At 41.3% G+C, this 17,255-nt stretch overlaps 1 protein-coding gene across 1 annotated transcript in view; it reads right to left on the bottom strand.

Annotated features, from left to right (window-relative positions):
• Positions 1 to 1,386: 1,386 nt before the first annotated feature.
• CC2D2B (coiled-coil and C2 domain containing 2B) overlaps positions 1,387 to 17,255 on the bottom strand; it is a 109,430-nt gene continuing 93,561 nt past the window's right edge. Inside the window, exons 29-34 of the mRNA XM_059398221.1 lie at positions 14,293 to 14,406; positions 11,964 to 12,098; positions 11,461 to 11,583; positions 5,621 to 5,679; positions 3,604 to 3,781; positions 1,387 to 1,575 (exon numbers count right to left, since the gene is read on the bottom strand). Coding sequence (XP_059254204.1) covers positions 1,387 to 1,575; positions 3,604 to 3,781; positions 5,621 to 5,679; positions 11,461 to 11,583; positions 11,964 to 12,098; positions 14,293 to 14,406 — 798 coding nt within the window. The remainder of the gene's footprint in view (positions 1,576 to 3,603; positions 3,782 to 5,620; positions 5,680 to 11,460; positions 11,584 to 11,963; positions 12,099 to 14,292; positions 14,407 to 17,255) is intronic.

Raw genomic sequence — 17,255 nt, 5'->3', positions numbered from 1 at the left:
TTGGTGCAAGACTAACACCACTGGCCTCAGTCATGCAGGTACACTGCGGGAGAGAATTCAGATTGAGGTTCCTCAGTGTTGAACTTGGGGTCTCTGCTTGTGAGATTGACCCAAGAAGCTACTGCTCTTCTGCACTGGGAGGGGTCAATTTCCCTTCTCTAGTTTTTACCTCCTATAAAACTGTTCTCATCAAGCTTTGGACATCTGTCTCCTTTGGTTTTTCTAAAATAAGTTGTTCTTATTCAAAGAACATAAAATAAGTTCTAAAATAAGTTGTTCTGTAACATTTAAGGAAATAAATATATATTATATAATATATGAAGTATTATATATATATATATATATATATATATATTAATGAAGCACATAACAACTAAAGAGAAAAAAGTGCAATGCTTCTGAATCCCCGTTTACTCTCTCTAGAGGCTCCTAGGATTTAGATGGGTCTCCTTGGAGCCACCGGGGAAAGGAAAGCGGCAGAAAAATGTCAGGGACAGAATGGCAGGCTGTTCACTAAGGGCACAAGGGACCTTGAGATTTGGTAAGATCATTTCCTCCCTTTCTCCCAGAATCAGGAAGGCATGCCAGACAGAGCTTCTTGGGTAGCCCTTCAAAATATTTGGAGCTGGAAAAACGTCAGGTCAGTAGCATCCCAAGCAAAAACTTTTAGGAAGCCCCCAGAAGCAGGCCTTAGTCCTCAGCCCAATGTGGCAGATTTTCCTAGTGCAGTATCTAGTAATGACCCAGTAATGATAGTAACAATATCTCATGGTTGTACTTGGATACCTTCCACCTTGAACGGCATCATAACCAGTATCAGATGTGCCAAACTCACTTTGGTAATGACAACATTCTGTAAGCAGGGTTCTCACTCTTAACAGGTCATCCGAATGATCTGGGGGTCTTTTTTACAATAATGTAGGTTCTGGATATCCACGCCTAGAGGTTCAGATTCAGTAGGTCTTAGGTGGGATGCAGGAGTCTGCATTTTCAACAAGGCCGCCTGGTGATTTGCTGGAGGTGGTATGAGGCCTACAACTTCATAATATTGGCTTCAAAGGGAGGGGCCAGGATCCAGGATCACTTTTTTTTTTTTTTTTTTTTTTAACCATAGTAAGACTTATTGTAGACAGTGACTAAGTCCACCAGACTGCCCAAAGTATTCTCCTTGTAGAGGTCTCCAGTGGGGAGGTCATTTACACTCATTCTCAAAGATTCAGGGAGTGAGTCTCCCTGGTACCCAACTCTATAAAAGAACCAAAATTTGGGTTCATACTTGGGTGGTCTTGAAGATAAGTAGCCAAGTCCTAAAGTACCAGAAAAGTCTTGATTGTTCTTGGTGAAGGGCCCATAACACATTTTTTTTTCCTTTTCCATTCTTCCTTTTCACTGATGTCGAGCTAACGAAACCAAATAGACCCACACGGATAATACGTTGTTTGGGTAGGGGTGAATATATACAGCTAGAGCAAATTCTGTCTGGGGAAATTCAGAAGAATGAATTCCAGTTTGATACACAGCATCAATAATTGACTGGACATCAGTGTATGGCATCTGGATAGGAAATCCTGTGACCTAGACAAAAGACAGAATAACGTGTAAACCCATGCTATAATTATGTAGGTAATTGGGAATCACTGTATGCAAAAATATTACAAAAGCCTCAAAAAATAATGTTATTTTATAGGTGCTTATGTTGTCCTAGGAACAATACTAAGGGCTTCACATACATATTTAATCCTCAAACAACCTTATGAAGTAGGTTCTACTATAATCCCGACTTTCCAGAGAGAGGGGAGCAGAGCCAGAGCTGATACCAGAGCCTGCACACTCAATACTCCACATACTTGCACACTATCTAGAATAGGAGACGGCCAGTGAAAAAATTACTTGGTCCTACAAATGAGGTATTTAAGTGATCATTATGGGACAATTTATTTAATATTGATTCAGTTCATATTTTTCTTTTTTTAAGATTATTTATTTATTTATTTGACAGACAGAGAGCACAAGTAGGCAGAGAGGCAGGCAGAGAGAGAGGGGGAAGCAGGCTCTCCGCTGAGCAGAGAGCCCGATGTGGGTCTCGACCCCAGGACCCTGGGATCATGACCTGAGCCAAAGGCAGAGGCTTTAACCCACTGAGCCACCCAGATGCCCCTCAGTTCATATTTCTTAAGTGACAACCATGTGACAGGATTTAAGGATTATGGTACATGGTCCTACGTAACATTATCTGTTTAATAATACACAGACAACAATCATAAACCTCTTTCCTCTTCCTGCAACTTCAGGAGGCTTTTCTTGATCCTTGAATCTGTTCATGTGTCCTTCCCATGTGGTTGCAGTAAGATGCTATCCTTTCCTAACTTACATAATTAAAATATATTGCAATTATATGTTTTCTGCTCTGATCATTAGCTTATAGTCTGTGAATGCACAAGATTGTATCTGCCTTGCTTATGATCATAAGCCCAGGGCCTAACACAATGCCTGGCACATAGAATGCAAATAATGTTTAACATTTGTAAACACTTGCTGAGTGCTGAGTGCTGTGGTTAATCCTCACCATAACCACAAACCAGATAACTATTTTTATCCCCATTTATCTTGCCCAATGGGGTGGAAAGTATAGAGAAATTAGGTAACTTGGTCAAAGCCGGTGAGTGGTTGAACCAGAGTCTGAATCCCAGCCACAGGATTATGACTGTGTGTTATCATACAGGTACTTTTACAAAGAAATTCTAAGTTTTAAACCTTGGCTTATATTGTTTTGGTTCTGTTTATCCCTAATTCTATTTTAATGCAAAACAAAACAACCTCCTCCCTATTCATTAATAAATAGCACCTGCAGATCCCCTCTTGACAGCCTAAGTCCTGAACTCCCTACAGGTTCTTTCCTTTCTTCTCTCAGAGGGTTTCCCTAGGAGATATCTCCTAGTCTATGGGGTAGTAGGGGGAAAGAAGTAGGGTTCTCAAAAACACGGATCAGTTCCATAGAGAAGAGTCAATGAGAGGATGCCCAGAGCTGGAGGTAGATAGGGGCAAAGAAGGAGGCTCTAGCAATATACCAAATGCCCACCATGTTTGATTATCAACTTGTTGAGTTTAAGATGCCTTTTAACTATCCAGGATGACATTAAATATGTTGGTAAATATATAAGAACGGAGGTCAGGAAAGAAGCCCAGGCTGGTTACATACATTTGGAGTATTTTGCTTACAAAAGATATTAAATCTTTTCTGGATCCTCTTGCCCAAAACCAAGGACAGGGAATCTATTCTATTACCATCACCATGGGATCATCTTTCAATTTCTCAGTTGCAAGTGATTTCCTTTCGGTCGTCTCTTTCCAGAGGTTGTGGTTTATTTAACATACAACATATGACTGAGTGCAAGAAAATGTCATGCACTGTGGTCATGGTAATAGTTGTTCAGTATATTTGAAATTTCTTAGTCTATAAATAAATGTATTTTAATGTTATATCATCTATCATCTAGGATCAAGAAAAAAAAAGCATTTCAGGGATATTTAAGGTTACTCTTACCTGGTAATGAATTACACAGATAAAACAAATATTATTAATGCACTAAATCGTATACACACCAAATAAAATTGTAGTAGTCTTTCAAATTCACTCTCTTCTTCAGATGAAACAAAGCTTCCAGTGCTAAGTTCTAGTTTAGGAAGGATTTTTCGCAAAATATAAGTACATTGTCGATTCCAACGTGTTGGCTGTTTAGGTCGCCATTCCATCATTTTACATTTCAGAGTCCTTTCAATCCTAATGTAAGGATGCGAAGATTAGTTTATGACCCGTTACAATTTGTTTAATAAATGGGATAAGAGTTTTGGCAATTTACTCAAGTATGAGAATGATATTTTTGATTTAGGATGAACCAGTCCTCTCTGGCTAAGTATATCTGCCATCATTCACATCACTTAAGTTGGGGAGAAGCAGGCTCTTGCTTGGCTTGGAAAAGCAAGAAGCTTCACAGGGTAACCAACAATGAGATCTCAAGGGCACAGCTCTTTTCTAGTTACCTGTGTTGTAGGCACCTGCCTACTGGGTGTGATGGGACAACTGTCTACTATCTGGTCACTGGACTGACAGCCTTATTCCCCAGGACCCTCCCCTGCCATAAAACATTGCGTTTCCAAGAAGCTGCATTTACAAAAGTTCCGATACCTGGTCTGATTGATGTTAGCAGGAATGGATTTCTTAGATCAGTTAATTCAGCAAGCCGAGTTGGAAAGAAATAGGCATGGACAGATAAGTATGATGATTAGGTTTGTCTACTAGAAGGTGCATTCTGTGTGGGCAGGGATGTGTGCCTGTATATTCAGTCCCTAGAACAGTGCCTGATGGTAGACTATTCCAAAGACAGTGCAAGTTGGTTGATGGAGCCCACTTGGGAAGCCTCACTCCTGCAGAGAATCAGTGTCTGCTTTAAAAACAAAAACAAAGGGGCACCTGGGTGGCTCAGTGGGTTAAGGCCTCTGCCTTCGGCTCGGGTCATGATCCCAGGGTCCTGCTCTCTGCTCCTCATGTCCGGCTCTCTGATCCACAGGGAGCCTGCTTCCCTCTCTATCTCTGCCTGCCTTTCTGCCTACTTGTGATCTCTGTCTGTCAAATAAATAAATAAAATCTTAAAACAAAAACAAAAACCACTGGGAGTCACCTCTGGGCTGAGTCTGTGGTGTAACTGATCAGTTTGGAGTTTGTAATCTCAGTGATGGCTAAGCATCAGAATCATCAATCGACATATTTTACCTCCAGATATCGATTAAACAGGTCTGGTCTGGGACCCTGGCATCTGTATTTTTAAATAGTTCTAGAAGTGATTCTGATAATAATTAAAAAAAAAAAAACAAACAGAAGCTCTACCTCACTTCTTCCTCTTTTTGTTAAGAATTGGGGGGAAAGGAAGGGAATAAAAGGTGGGAGTTGTGTGCTAGAAGAGATAAGAGTAGCAAAACTATTTTTGTCATGCTTTGTTTTGATCAGTTGGTAGCAGCTTATGCAGCAGCCTACTATGTCAGCATGAGTCATTAGAGGCAGTAAGATCTAGGAGCTTCTGACACATCTGGAGTAGGAGTAAGGACTGCTGCAAAGTCTGTGACTTTGACAAACTTGTTCAGCCTGACTGAATAACTCCTTTGGACAATTATGTGTATGTGTGTGTAAGGGAATGGGGACAGTGCAGGGGGTGGGGGTGGGGCAGCATCGATGTTACCACCCAACTTGGATGTTTTTTCCATATTCCAACTGGTGGGCCATTTACCTTCATGACTTTCAAGAAGTATGAGCTACCACGTTATTATTATTACTGTAATGTCAACAGGTGTCTGTGTCGAGAACTTCCCAACAGCAGCCCCACAATGTTTCCAGAGGTAACCATTTCTTGACTTGGGTCTTTTTAAGGAGTGTTCTGGAATGGTAGAGGGGCTGCTTTTCAATGCACAGATCAAAAGACAGCTGGCTCAGAAGAAACTATTGTAAACTCCATTTCCTGCTTCTATGGCTGAATTAAACGGGTATTTTAAAAGACTGGGTTAGAGACTAAAAGGTGGGTGGGGGACTGAAAGATTTGGGAGAATAAGATATAAACAAAGGTCATACCTGTTCTTTAGATCTTCTATCATGCTTTTATTAGTCTCACAGTAAATTATTTCTTCAGGCTGAAATATATAGACAGTTGAAAGTTAGCAAAGATTCTAGGGAGACCATCTTCATTTACATCGCAGTCACCCCCGGAGTGCGAATTATAATGGGGGGACCCAAACTATTTTCAGGTGGCAAAATCACTCCACTACAGAGGCACAAAGGTAAAACACGGATCACAGGGTTTCCTTCGGTTTTAATCCTACAATTTTAATACTACATTACCAGAGCATGGGATGAGGAATGGATTTACAAAGATATTTTTCCTGTGTAAGACAGATCTGCTGCCCACATTCATTTATTCAAACAAGCATTTGACATGTTTATTGATGATACCAGATAATCTTTGGCAGCTGCTTTAGTCTCTTCCACTTATTAACTGGGGTCTTGGTGAACTTACTTAACCTGAGTCTCAGTTACCACATCTTTAAAAAAGGGACAATAATGGTACTTACTTCCCTAGGGTCTTGTGAAGATTTTGAAATAAAGTAATAAACACGCAAAGCCTGGCACATATTGTTCAATAAATCAGGTATTACTGTAACTACTGCTCTTTTAAGATGGTTTTCTTCTTCCTTCTTTGAGTATCCTTTTCATTCAGCTCGCAGGAGCCAGGTCGTTTTGTTTTGCGTGCGTGCATGCGTGCATGCTTGTGTGTGTGTGTGTGTGTGTGTGTGTGTTCCATTTCAATCTTTCCTGGCTTCAAGCTGTTGCTTCAGACACTATAAAAACAGCAGAGAGCAAAGCTCTACCACACTCCCCCCATATTCCCTACCCTACCTGACAGGATTTGCTGTAGGAGTCTTTAAGAGAGGACTCCTTATGTCTACCACCCAAACCAGCCCTCCCTGCCTGATTTCCCAGGGCTCACTTGAACAAGAAGGAGGGGTTAGGTTCAGACATTTTTATTTTGGGCATTCCTGAACTGAGAAATAGAGACAGCTGTAAAGACAGGGACACAAGTGGACAGAGGATTGTACAAAAAGAGGGCAACAGTTCATAAACCTCTAGGTGCTAGAATATTTCAGGAGTGATTGAGAAGATTCAATCTGTCATGTGGTGATCTAAGCCCGTGGTTCTTGAAGTGTGCCCCCTCCCCACACCAGCAACCTCATCTGTGGGAACCTGTTGGAGATACAACTTCTCAGTCCCCATGATGAGGGAGCAGGAGGCTGGCTGAGGACAAAGCAAGAGCTGGCGCCTTGCACCCCCCCCTTCCATCCGCTCCCCTCCATAGGTGTAGCATTCCTCAGGCACCCCTGACTGCTATAAAATGATAAATAGTTAACTTGCTAAGATCACAATCCTACAAGACAGGAGTCTCCCTTGGTTTGCAAATGTCCTTGAGATTTACAAACAAAGAAGTTACCTTATCAATAGCCCAAATTCCAAAGACACAGAACTCAGTTTCTCAAGCCTAGTGTCACCCTCCCCTCCATAAAAACCGAAGGAGGCGGAGGTAGAAGGAAAAGTAAATAAAGTTAAATTTCTTCTAAACCTAAATCTCATTAACAAGGATGTTTGATGGCGGGAATGTAACATTCCACCAGGAGACTCTCAATTGTCTTTACTTGATAGTAACTAAGCCTTCAATATCCTGATAGTATTCTTTGCCCCAATAGCCCTTTGTCCTCACCTACCCAACTCCTGCGTATATAACCAACCACCCCTCACAACCCGGGGCAGCCGCATCTCTGCCTGCCCACGGGCCCTGTCCCCGTGCTCTAATAAATCACCTTTTGCACCAACGATGTCTTAAGAATTCTTTCTTTAGTCGTCGGCTCCGAACCTCCTCACCCCACCGAACCTGACTTAGGTTCTGGGACTTCATCACCCACAGGGCATCAACTGAATCAGAAACTCTGAGGGTCCACTGAATCAGAAAGGCCAAGCACTCTGTGTTTCAGCAAGCCCTGTTTTCACCGCCTGCGGTGGATAGATGTGAGAACAGTCCCAGGCACAGGGCTGGGAGGCATTGGAGAAAGGGAGCTACAAACTCCAGCGTCATGGTGCAGGGTCACCAGCTCTCCCAGACAGGACAGGTAAACCGAATGCTGTCACCAACCACTGTCCAACCCTCCAATACCTCCACTCCCCTCCCCTGCCCCACTCTCCAACAGGTAACTCTTGTGGATCAGTGAGGCCACCTTCAGTCGTGAAAAAGAGGCCTGGGTTATGTTAACTTGGTAAGTTTATGAGGTATTAGTCCACTTTCCTTTTTTTTTTTTTTTTTTTTTTTTTTTGGCAAAGGCCCCTTTCTTTCAACGAATGCATATCTTTTAAAATTTCAAGAGGTTTTCCCTGTTAACCTCATCTCTGAGTACCCACATGCTCATTTTACACGCTCAAATTTATGTCTGCAGTGGCGATAAAAAACAGTGTTCGTTGAAGACAGAAGTTTATTTTGGCACGTGTGTGGCAAGACAGAAGATTGAGGGCCATTAACCCACAGGAAAAAAATCAGTAGAGATAGAAGTCAAATGCAGTTCTGAGTTTTAGATCTATAGATTCAACTTGGCAAAAGGTTTCATATCCATGCTCTAGCTTTTGTTTTTGTTTTTTAATTTTTAAAAGATTTTATTTATTTATTTGACAGAGAGAGAGAGAGACTGGGAGGGGGGGGACACAAGCAGGGGAGGTGTGAGAGGGAGAAGCAGGCTTCCCACTGTGCAGGGAGATGGATATGGGGTTTTGATCCCAGGGATCATGACCCGAGGTAAAGGCAGATGCTTAATGACTGAGCCTCCAAAGTGGCTTTTAAAAAAACTACAGCTGTGATCATGGCAGCCTTGCCTCAGTGCTGTTGGCTTCCAACTGCCCTGAGACACAGGGCCACATCCTTAGTAGAACTCTGCTCACCCCTGAGCTTGTCTTGCTCCCTCCATGGCCAAGCTGGCCTTTCGCTGCTCCACCCACCCCTCCATGCCCTGCAGGTCTTCATTCCTGCTGTGCCCTCTCTCTGCTGCACTGGTCTCCACCCTGATTTTCCTCTTGGCCAGCTCCTGCTCATTCTCCTCACTTTGCCTGTCATCCCCTTTCCCCAGGAAGCCCTAGCAACTGTCCTTCCGTTCAGGTCCTCCTGCTATGTGCTCCCAAAGCACACTCATTTCTTCCTTAATCTTTTTTTTTTTTTTCAAGGCCAATTGCAAGTGTTTAATACAGAAATTAAATATTACAAAATGGGAAAGAAGGTGTGTGGCATTCTCGAAATAAATGCAGGCATCTCCTGGAGAGGAGCATAATTGTGGAGACTGTGGACCCATCGGGACAACATATCAGTCCCTGGGTCCCTCCGTGTCCACATAGGCTACTGGAGGTGACCATGGCAGTCCTACTGACCGTATAGGGCTTGTGTGGGATTCATATGAGACAAGAGCAGTAAGAGCATTTTGAAAAGGTGTATTTGGTATAAAAATAAAACATGGAGCCATTCTTAACAAGAAAACAAAGCAAAACATTTCTTCCTTAATCTTATTCACAGCTTTGTCCTGCAAGGACTGGAGTCCTTCTCTTTGCTCCTTGAGAACCTAAGTCCCAGGACTGTGAGACGTGTCTTTTCCTTGTGGTACCGATGCCTGACCTAGCATTGGCTCAGAGCAGGCACACAAGAAACATTCACAAAATGCCTAATAGAATGATGAATAATAAACAAAACCCCTCATCTCTAAATGTACCGTTCTCCTCCCCAAGAGACAGCAAGGCAGCAGTCACAGCTTTGGGAGGGGAAGAGCAAGGCATGGTCAGTGGATGCTGAAAGTGTTTGCTCAAGAGAGATAAGCACATTTCCCCTTCTTTAAAATGACTTTACAAACAGGAAATATAAAAACTACATATGTGCCTGCAACACGTGGAGAATGTTTAGAAGGATGCACAAGTTACTAGTAAGAGTAGTTATCTCTTAGAGAGCGGGGAAAAAGATGGTGGGGGGGCATTCTTTATACAGTTTGGTACTGATTTGATCCCTTCCCCGCAACCACCATGCATTTTTTGTATTGTCAAATGCCTCAAAGACACAGACAAGCGTTGAAAATAATGTAACGAACATCCACTCAACATACCTACCACTTACCTCTATCTAATATTTGCATTTTTCCATATTTAATTTTTTTAAAAGAAGTAAAACATTGCAGATAGACTTGAAATACTTTGTATGTTGCTCCCTGATCTCATTCTGTTTTTTGTCTCCAAAGGTAACCTTTAACCTAAATTTGGCATTTATCATTCCTATGAATGCTTCTATATTATCACTATGTGTCTATACATACATAAACAGCACATAGTTTTCAAACTTTATATAAGTGATTTTGTACTCTGTGTATCGCTTCACATACTCTTTATTTTGCTTTACATTACTTTTAAAATATTCATTCCTGTTGATGTACAGTGGTTCTCAACCTTGGTGGCACACTGGCACCCCCCAGGGAGTTTTAAATAATAACACAGGTATGCAAGTTCCATCCTCAGAGATCCTGATACAGTGGATACACAGTTCAAGTTGGGAACTAGTGTAAATTTTTTTTTCTTTTTACTACTATATAGAAGATTTCATAGTATGAGTACTTTATAACTCATGTACTCTTTTTTCTGGTGGATGAGTCAATCCATCTATCCATCCATTCTTCCTTCCTTCCTTCCATCTTTTTTTGTTATTTTGAGCAATTCTACAGTGAACGTCATTGTACTTGTCTCCCTGTGCTTGCTTCTTTATGGTATATTCTTAGAAGTTGAACTGGTGGGTCCAAGGTCGAGCGTCTTCAACTTTACCAGATATCATCACATTGCTTTCCAAAGTATTTCTAGTAATTTACCGACCCACCATTTCTCTGCTTCTTTGCCAACACTTGGTATGATCCTACTTAAAATCTCTTTGGTCCATCTTATACCTGTGAAGTAGTGTTTTGTTGTTTTAAATTGTACTTCCCTGATTTTAAGTGAGACTGAGCATTCAGGTTTCTGTTTCTGTGAATTGTTTTCTATCTATTTTTCTACTATCGTTTTCCTCTCTTATTGATTTTGCAATTGCCTTCACCCTGCTGCGCCATGCTCCTCAATCCAGAAACAGCCACTGAGGTGACATCTGGGGTGCCTTCACAGAGTGACACTGAAGACATCGCCGATCCACTGGCTGAGCCATCTGCTCGTTAGTCTGTTCTTGACCTCAGGTCTGTGCTTCCAGCTCCTGCCTCTTATGACCCAGGCAGTGGATCTGCAGCTTTTCTTCCCCATCTCCTTTCAAGAATAGTGAAGTAGGGAACCCCATCACAGCCCCTGGCCCCAAAAAGTGAGACTGGCTCTGGATCCCGGATTTCATGAACCATTTTCGGATCTTGCTGCTGTCTTTTGTTCAGCCCTACTCACTGTTAGTATTTCTGTCCTGTTTCTAGTCCATGAGACGATCGTCATGGTTGGAGCCCAGATAAGCCTTCTATTTTTCAATTTTTATATTTTACCATTGCCATGGATGTGGAGCAGATGGGTTAGGTCAAAGTAAACTTACTATACCATCTTAACATTATATTTTCAGTTTTAGAATAACTGTTTAAAAATTTTTACTTTAAAATCTAAATTCACATTTGAGATGATACTTTCTTCTCAACTCTTCTTTCCTCCAAGTAGAGGAGTATGATCAGAGTAGCCCAAACTCAGGCTGAATAGCAAAGAAAACTAGATTTTATTAACATTGCCAGGTAAGTCAACATGCAACCAGCAATATAAACATAACAAGAGCTGGCATGACTGGTAAAGATTAGAACCAACAGTAACTTTCATATAGATATACCTGAAAGAATATAATTTACCTGTATGGTATGTGCTTTTGTCCCTTGGAAATTTTTTGGAAGCAACTGTTTCCAGAAACTTTCCTTTGAATAGTCAAAATGTACAGCCATTGGTGTATTATTTTGTTGAATATTAAACCAGACCTATTAAAACATTAACATTAAATCAGTATAGGCATATGGGAGCACAAAACCCCTATCGGTTAGGATGCAGCAGAAGTTTACAATGCTACTACCAAATGAAGTGGTAGAAGCCAAAGGCAGTTCTGAGGTAGGAGGTAAAGAGATTCAAGGGGTATGTGAACATTAGATTACTGGTTCCCAGTCTTGGAGGTGCTACAGAATCACCTGAAGAACTTTATGGATAAAGGATTTCCCTGGCCTCATATCCCAGGGATTCTAACTGAACATCCGAAGTTTCCTCAGAGTTTCCCACATGATTCTAATGTAGAGCCAGGGCAGAGGACCACTGTTTGACTCTTGAGGAGATAACGCAAAATAAGATTTTTCTCCCATATACTTACATTTCCATCATCAAACAAACAATCTACACTTTGTAAGGGACAAAATGGGTCGATCTGCTTGTGACATTGCCCAGTTAATGGATTCCAAAGCAAAAATTCATCAGTTTCTTGAGTTAATACATAAGCCACTTGCCCCTATAAGAGGAAAAAGAGTTGAGTCATGTTTGGTGGGTGTTTGACTTAAGTCATTTTTGTATGTGAAAATTATGATTAAGTATGTGATATTTTTGATTTCTATAAGTCTTTTTTACTTCTCTGAGCTTCAAAGTCTTTTCGAAAAGCAAACCATACCAAACCAAAACAAACCAAACCAAAACAAAACCCCAAAGCTCCAGAAATCCTCAGGCCCAGGCTAGAATGAAGATTCAAATAAGAGAACTTTAGAGCTGGTGCTGCCATGTACATCCCTGTAGAGTGTACCCTCATAGCAATAAAACATTGTTCTTGAAACACCCACATACCCTGAAAATTTCCCAACAGCTAGTCCTGAAGTGTTTTGAGGTAGGGATACTTTGGCCTAATTTACACAAAGGCACTATATGGAGTAGCCCTCCTTTGAGGGGAATATACTTGGGGACTGCAGGGGAACCCCACGCAGAGTTAGGAAATGGACATTTGCCTGAGGCTCTGAAAAAGCCAAGAGAAGTTAAAAAGCCATTAAGTTAATTTTGAGAACAAGAGCTGAAGTTAGACACTAGAGAGAAAGTATATAGGAAACAATCTGAGGAATAAAAGTGGTCATTATTATTCTGTTCTAAACACACCTTTTTAAGTGCAAAGTTTTCTTAGAAAAGAATAACAATTTCAGGTAGTAATAATAAAGACTACTGATCATTTAATGGGAATTTATGTACACCAGGTACCGTGCTCTGCCTTCATATGAAATTTTTCACTTGCATTCACTCCAAATTCTTTGAGATGGGGTGATCATTATGCCCATGTTTCAGACAGAGTCAGAGGTTGAGGGACTTGTCTAGAGTAACCGTAAATGACATTAGCCCTGTTTGGGGAGAGCATAACTGAAGCTCAGAGAAGTAAATAAGCTAAGATCATACACAGTTAGTAAAGGGCATTGTTGGGTTTTAACCCCTCTTTGACTGACTCCCAAACACAAATTCTCTCTCTCTATTTACTATACTCTGCTGTATAGCCTGGTGTCTCCAAAGCTCTTGTTCTTTATGACTGTACTCATCTTTACAGTAAAGAGGAGGCTTCACTTTAGCCACAGAGCCAAGGTGAAACACACAGCCCAGGTGCCCCCCACCCTTACTGACCCATCAGCATAAATACAAATGTTTGTTGAAATATTGTCAACTGTTCACTGCCATCTAGTGGCACATAAAACTACACGGGAGTTGGGGCACATGGGTGGCTCAGTGGGTTAGGCCTCTGCCTTCGTCTTGGGTTGTGATCTCTGGGTCCTGGGATCAAGTGCCGCATCGCATGGCATCAGGCTCTCTGCTCAGCAGGGAGCCTGCTTCAACCTCTTTCTCTGCCTGCCTCTCTGCCTACTTGTGATCTCTCTCTCTCTCTCTCTGTTAAATAAATAAAATCTAAAAAAAAACCAAAAAAACAAAAACTACATGGGGGATTGCGAGGGGGGAATTAACCACAGCCTTTTAGCTTGCAAATGTGGCAGAAATAATAAGCCATGCCAAGAAAATATAGCGAAATAAGTGATCATAACACGAAGACTAAAACCAGACTGAAAATCTTGACCCTTATCAAGACACTCATGGCGGAACGGGAAACAGTCCGAAAGACTATAGCTTTCTGGAGGTATGAATGCAGGAGCATATAATTGTAAAAATTTCAGGTAGGTAAACACAAATTTCAGACCCACATCTTGTATGACTAAAAACTGAGGAAGGAAGAATAGGGAGAAATATTTCTTAAGGATCTTTAAATCTATTATTAGAAAGGTAGAAACATGATGCTGGTGATGATAGTTATGCACCCCTACAACTCCTGCTATAACTCTTATTACATCACCACAACCACAACCACAATAATCACCATTTATTGAGTATTTGCTCTGACGCCATTCTCAATGTCACATATTCACTATGTAATCTACTATCTTAGTAACCCCATGAAGTAGCACTGTTATTAGTACAGCTTTACAAAGAAAAGTGAAGGAAAGCCTTTCTTTACATTGTGGTCATTTTGATGAGCCAACATTATCCTCTTAACTAAACAACTGGTTGTGCATGAAATTCCCCAATTAGCTTGTGAAAAGACAGAAAACTGGGGTTGGTGTTTTTTAAATTTGCAGATGGTGGCTGATTAGTTTTGTTTACACTATTTAAATATTAACTCCAGCACTTACTTCCAACATTGAGGTCCCCAGGAGGACCAAGGCTTTCTTTCCGAAATACAGGAAGAAATTACAGAGTAGTATGGCATGCTCTTCCTTATTTCCAACAGCCAAACTGATGCAGCGCTAAGGCAAAGAAAAGCAACAAGGCCAAAAGAAAACAGGAGAGAAAGATGAGTAATATACGCATATAATGTATTCCCAGAGCCCCCTGCTCCCTCTGGGTTCAAACACACATATATATTTTTTAAGATTTTATTTATTTATTTGACAGAGAGAGATCACAAGTAGGCAGAGAAGCAGGCAAGAGGGTGGAGGGGGAGAAGCAGGCTCCCTGCTGAGCAGGGAGCCCGATGCGGGACTTGATCCCAGGACCCTGAGATCATGACCTGAGCCGAAGGCAGTGGCCCAACCCACTGAGCCACCCAGGCACCCCTAAACACATATATTTTTGCCATGTGGCTAAGGTGCCTGAGAAAACACTGGGGAGAACACTAATTTGGAATAAAGGGATCACATTTATGGTGGGACAATTAATGTGGATACTGTATAAGTGACCAAATAAAACAGTTCATCATCCAAAATAGGATATTCCTCTTTAGGACAAATATTAAACTGTCCTTGGAAAACAGGGACATATGGACTGATATTTTAAGAAACCTGATCTGATAGGAAATCAAATAGAGTTTTTAGGGGCTCCTGGGTGGCTCAGTGGGTTAAGCCGCTGCCTTCAGCTCAGGTCATGATCTCAGGGTCCTGGGATCGAGCCCCGCATCGGGCTCTCTGCTCGGCTGGGAGCCTGCTTCCCTTCGTCTCTCTCTCTGCCTGCCTCTCTGCCTACTTGTGATCTCTGCCTGTCGGATAAATAAATAAAATCTTTAAAAAAAAAAAAAGAGTTTTTAGAGGAAAGGATCCTCTGGTCAATGGAGCTTTACTCTTTCAAATACCAATAAAGTGCTCTCAACTCCAAGAGAGGAAGAGGATGAAGCCCAATCAGGAAGATTATTGAAACTTTTTCAACTGAAAGAGTCTGTAGTCAAATATAGGGTGCCTAGGAAAACAGCTGTAGTAAGAGAGAAAAAGCATAGTAGAGGTGGGTAGTCTATGATCTAGTTCTAGTCTGTAGCTGGTTTTTTTGCTTGGCTCTGGAATGTTTTTTTAAAATCAGGAGCTCTCATATAAAACTCTGCATTTCTGGCTTCTCGTGAAAAATCGAAAGATCTAACAACATATATGGGCCCAAACATTCATATGGCAAAAGTCTGTTCTTACTGAGCAGCAACTGCAACATTTAAACAGGATGTGTGCCTTCTGGTTCAGTACAGTCCCAGAGGAAGGGCTGTGGCGGCCAAGGGGGGTTGGGAGTGGGGGACCTCAGGAGCTCCAGGCAGTGACTATTTGCCAATCAGTATGAAAGCATTTCAATGTTTCAAAAAACTGATATGGCCATAACTGTATACACTGGCTGAATGGGATGGTGAAGGATGAAAGTTAGGGAGGATGGTGACGCGGGTCCTCTGAAAGAGAAGGGTGAACAGAAGAATCAAAGGCAGAATATGAGTAGTCTTCAGTGTCAGGCCAAGGAGGTTCCCCTGGCTGGATTTCATAAGAGGAGAAGGGAACAGGTGAGAACAGGTAACTACCACACTGAGTTCCAGATACCTTGTGTATATGTTATCCTTTCAAAAATCCCTGTATGACACAGATGAGGAAATTGAGGTCTAAGGAGGCTACATAACTTATTTTAGGTCATACAGCTCTTAAGTGGTTGAAATAGGATTTAACCAAGGTTTATTTTTCTCCAAAGACTGTTAGGTAGGAGAAAATAGCACTTGTCCTGTGGCAGTCTAATTAGTTGTATGTCATGAGCACTCCATGGCCAAAGAGTTCATGTCAGTGGAAAGACCTTGGCCAAGAGGAAGCTCACACTTGTAGTAACTAACATCTTGGTTATGAGTATTGTTTGGATTGGGGGTGTGGAGGGTGGGGGAGATTTGCGAGTACTAGTATTTACCTGAAGGGTTATTTTTATGTTTGTTTTTTTTAAGATATTTTAGGGGTTCTTTCAATGTTCTGTGGGATCATAATAACCATGAGCATACTCTGATTAGGTCAAAGAGTCTCAGAAGAGTCTAAGGTGAATGACACCTCTTTGACTTCTACTACATTTGAATCACTGAATCATTAGAACCCCATGCTTGTGTCTCCCTTGTTCTCACTTAGTAGAAGACAGGGTAGCTAACCAGTTAAGCTAGCCCTGTGTCCCCTAAATCCACTTCAGCTCAACTATAGCCTCTAAAACATTTTAGATTAATTGCCAGGACCATTGGTTCCAAATGGAAAGTTTCCTTCTCTTAGGCTCCTGTCTTACTAGTAATTTTCAATTAAAAGTATTTATTGAATGCTTGCTAAATTTATATGAAAATATAAAAATAAATAATCATGTTTATCTCTTCATTCAGAGGTTAAACTTGGGATGTGTGTGTACAGAGTGTGGGTGTAGGGTCAATAATATAAGCAACTAAATATAATTTAAGGTGGAGTGAAAAAACTGCTCTAATGAGGATTGCCAGGTTTTGAGAAAAAGTAGATGAGCTATTAAATCTGCATTTCAGATAAACAAATCTTTAGTACAAATATGTCTCAAATATTGCATGGGGCTTGTATTCTATTTGGCAACGAATCTAAAGAGAATTTTAATCCAAGTGCTAAGGAAGGAGCATTGTTGTGCAAGCTCCCCATTCCGATGTGGGGAGACTGGAGAAATCGTCTGAAAAGTGGTGGTATTTGCTCTAGACTCAGCATCTGTCCAGCTCCATAGTGACAAGCCATATTTCTTTCTGGAAGATATCATAATACTGCACTCCCGGAATTCCCATTGAATTAAAATACTCATGAGCTACCACTTGTAATGTTGAATGAGGTTGTCCCTCCTTAAGAATTATTTCTATGGATTGTTACAGAGCTGAAAACAA

Source organism: Mustela nigripes, chromosome 4 (assembly GCF_022355385.1).
Source record: "Mustela nigripes isolate SB6536 chromosome 4, MUSNIG.SB6536, whole genome shotgun sequence".
In the NCBI taxonomy this organism is placed as follows: domain Eukaryota; kingdom Metazoa; phylum Chordata; class Mammalia; order Carnivora; family Mustelidae; genus Mustela; species Mustela nigripes.
The sequence above is the reverse complement of the archived record's forward strand: the minus strand, read 5'-3'. Positions and strand labels throughout refer to the sequence as shown.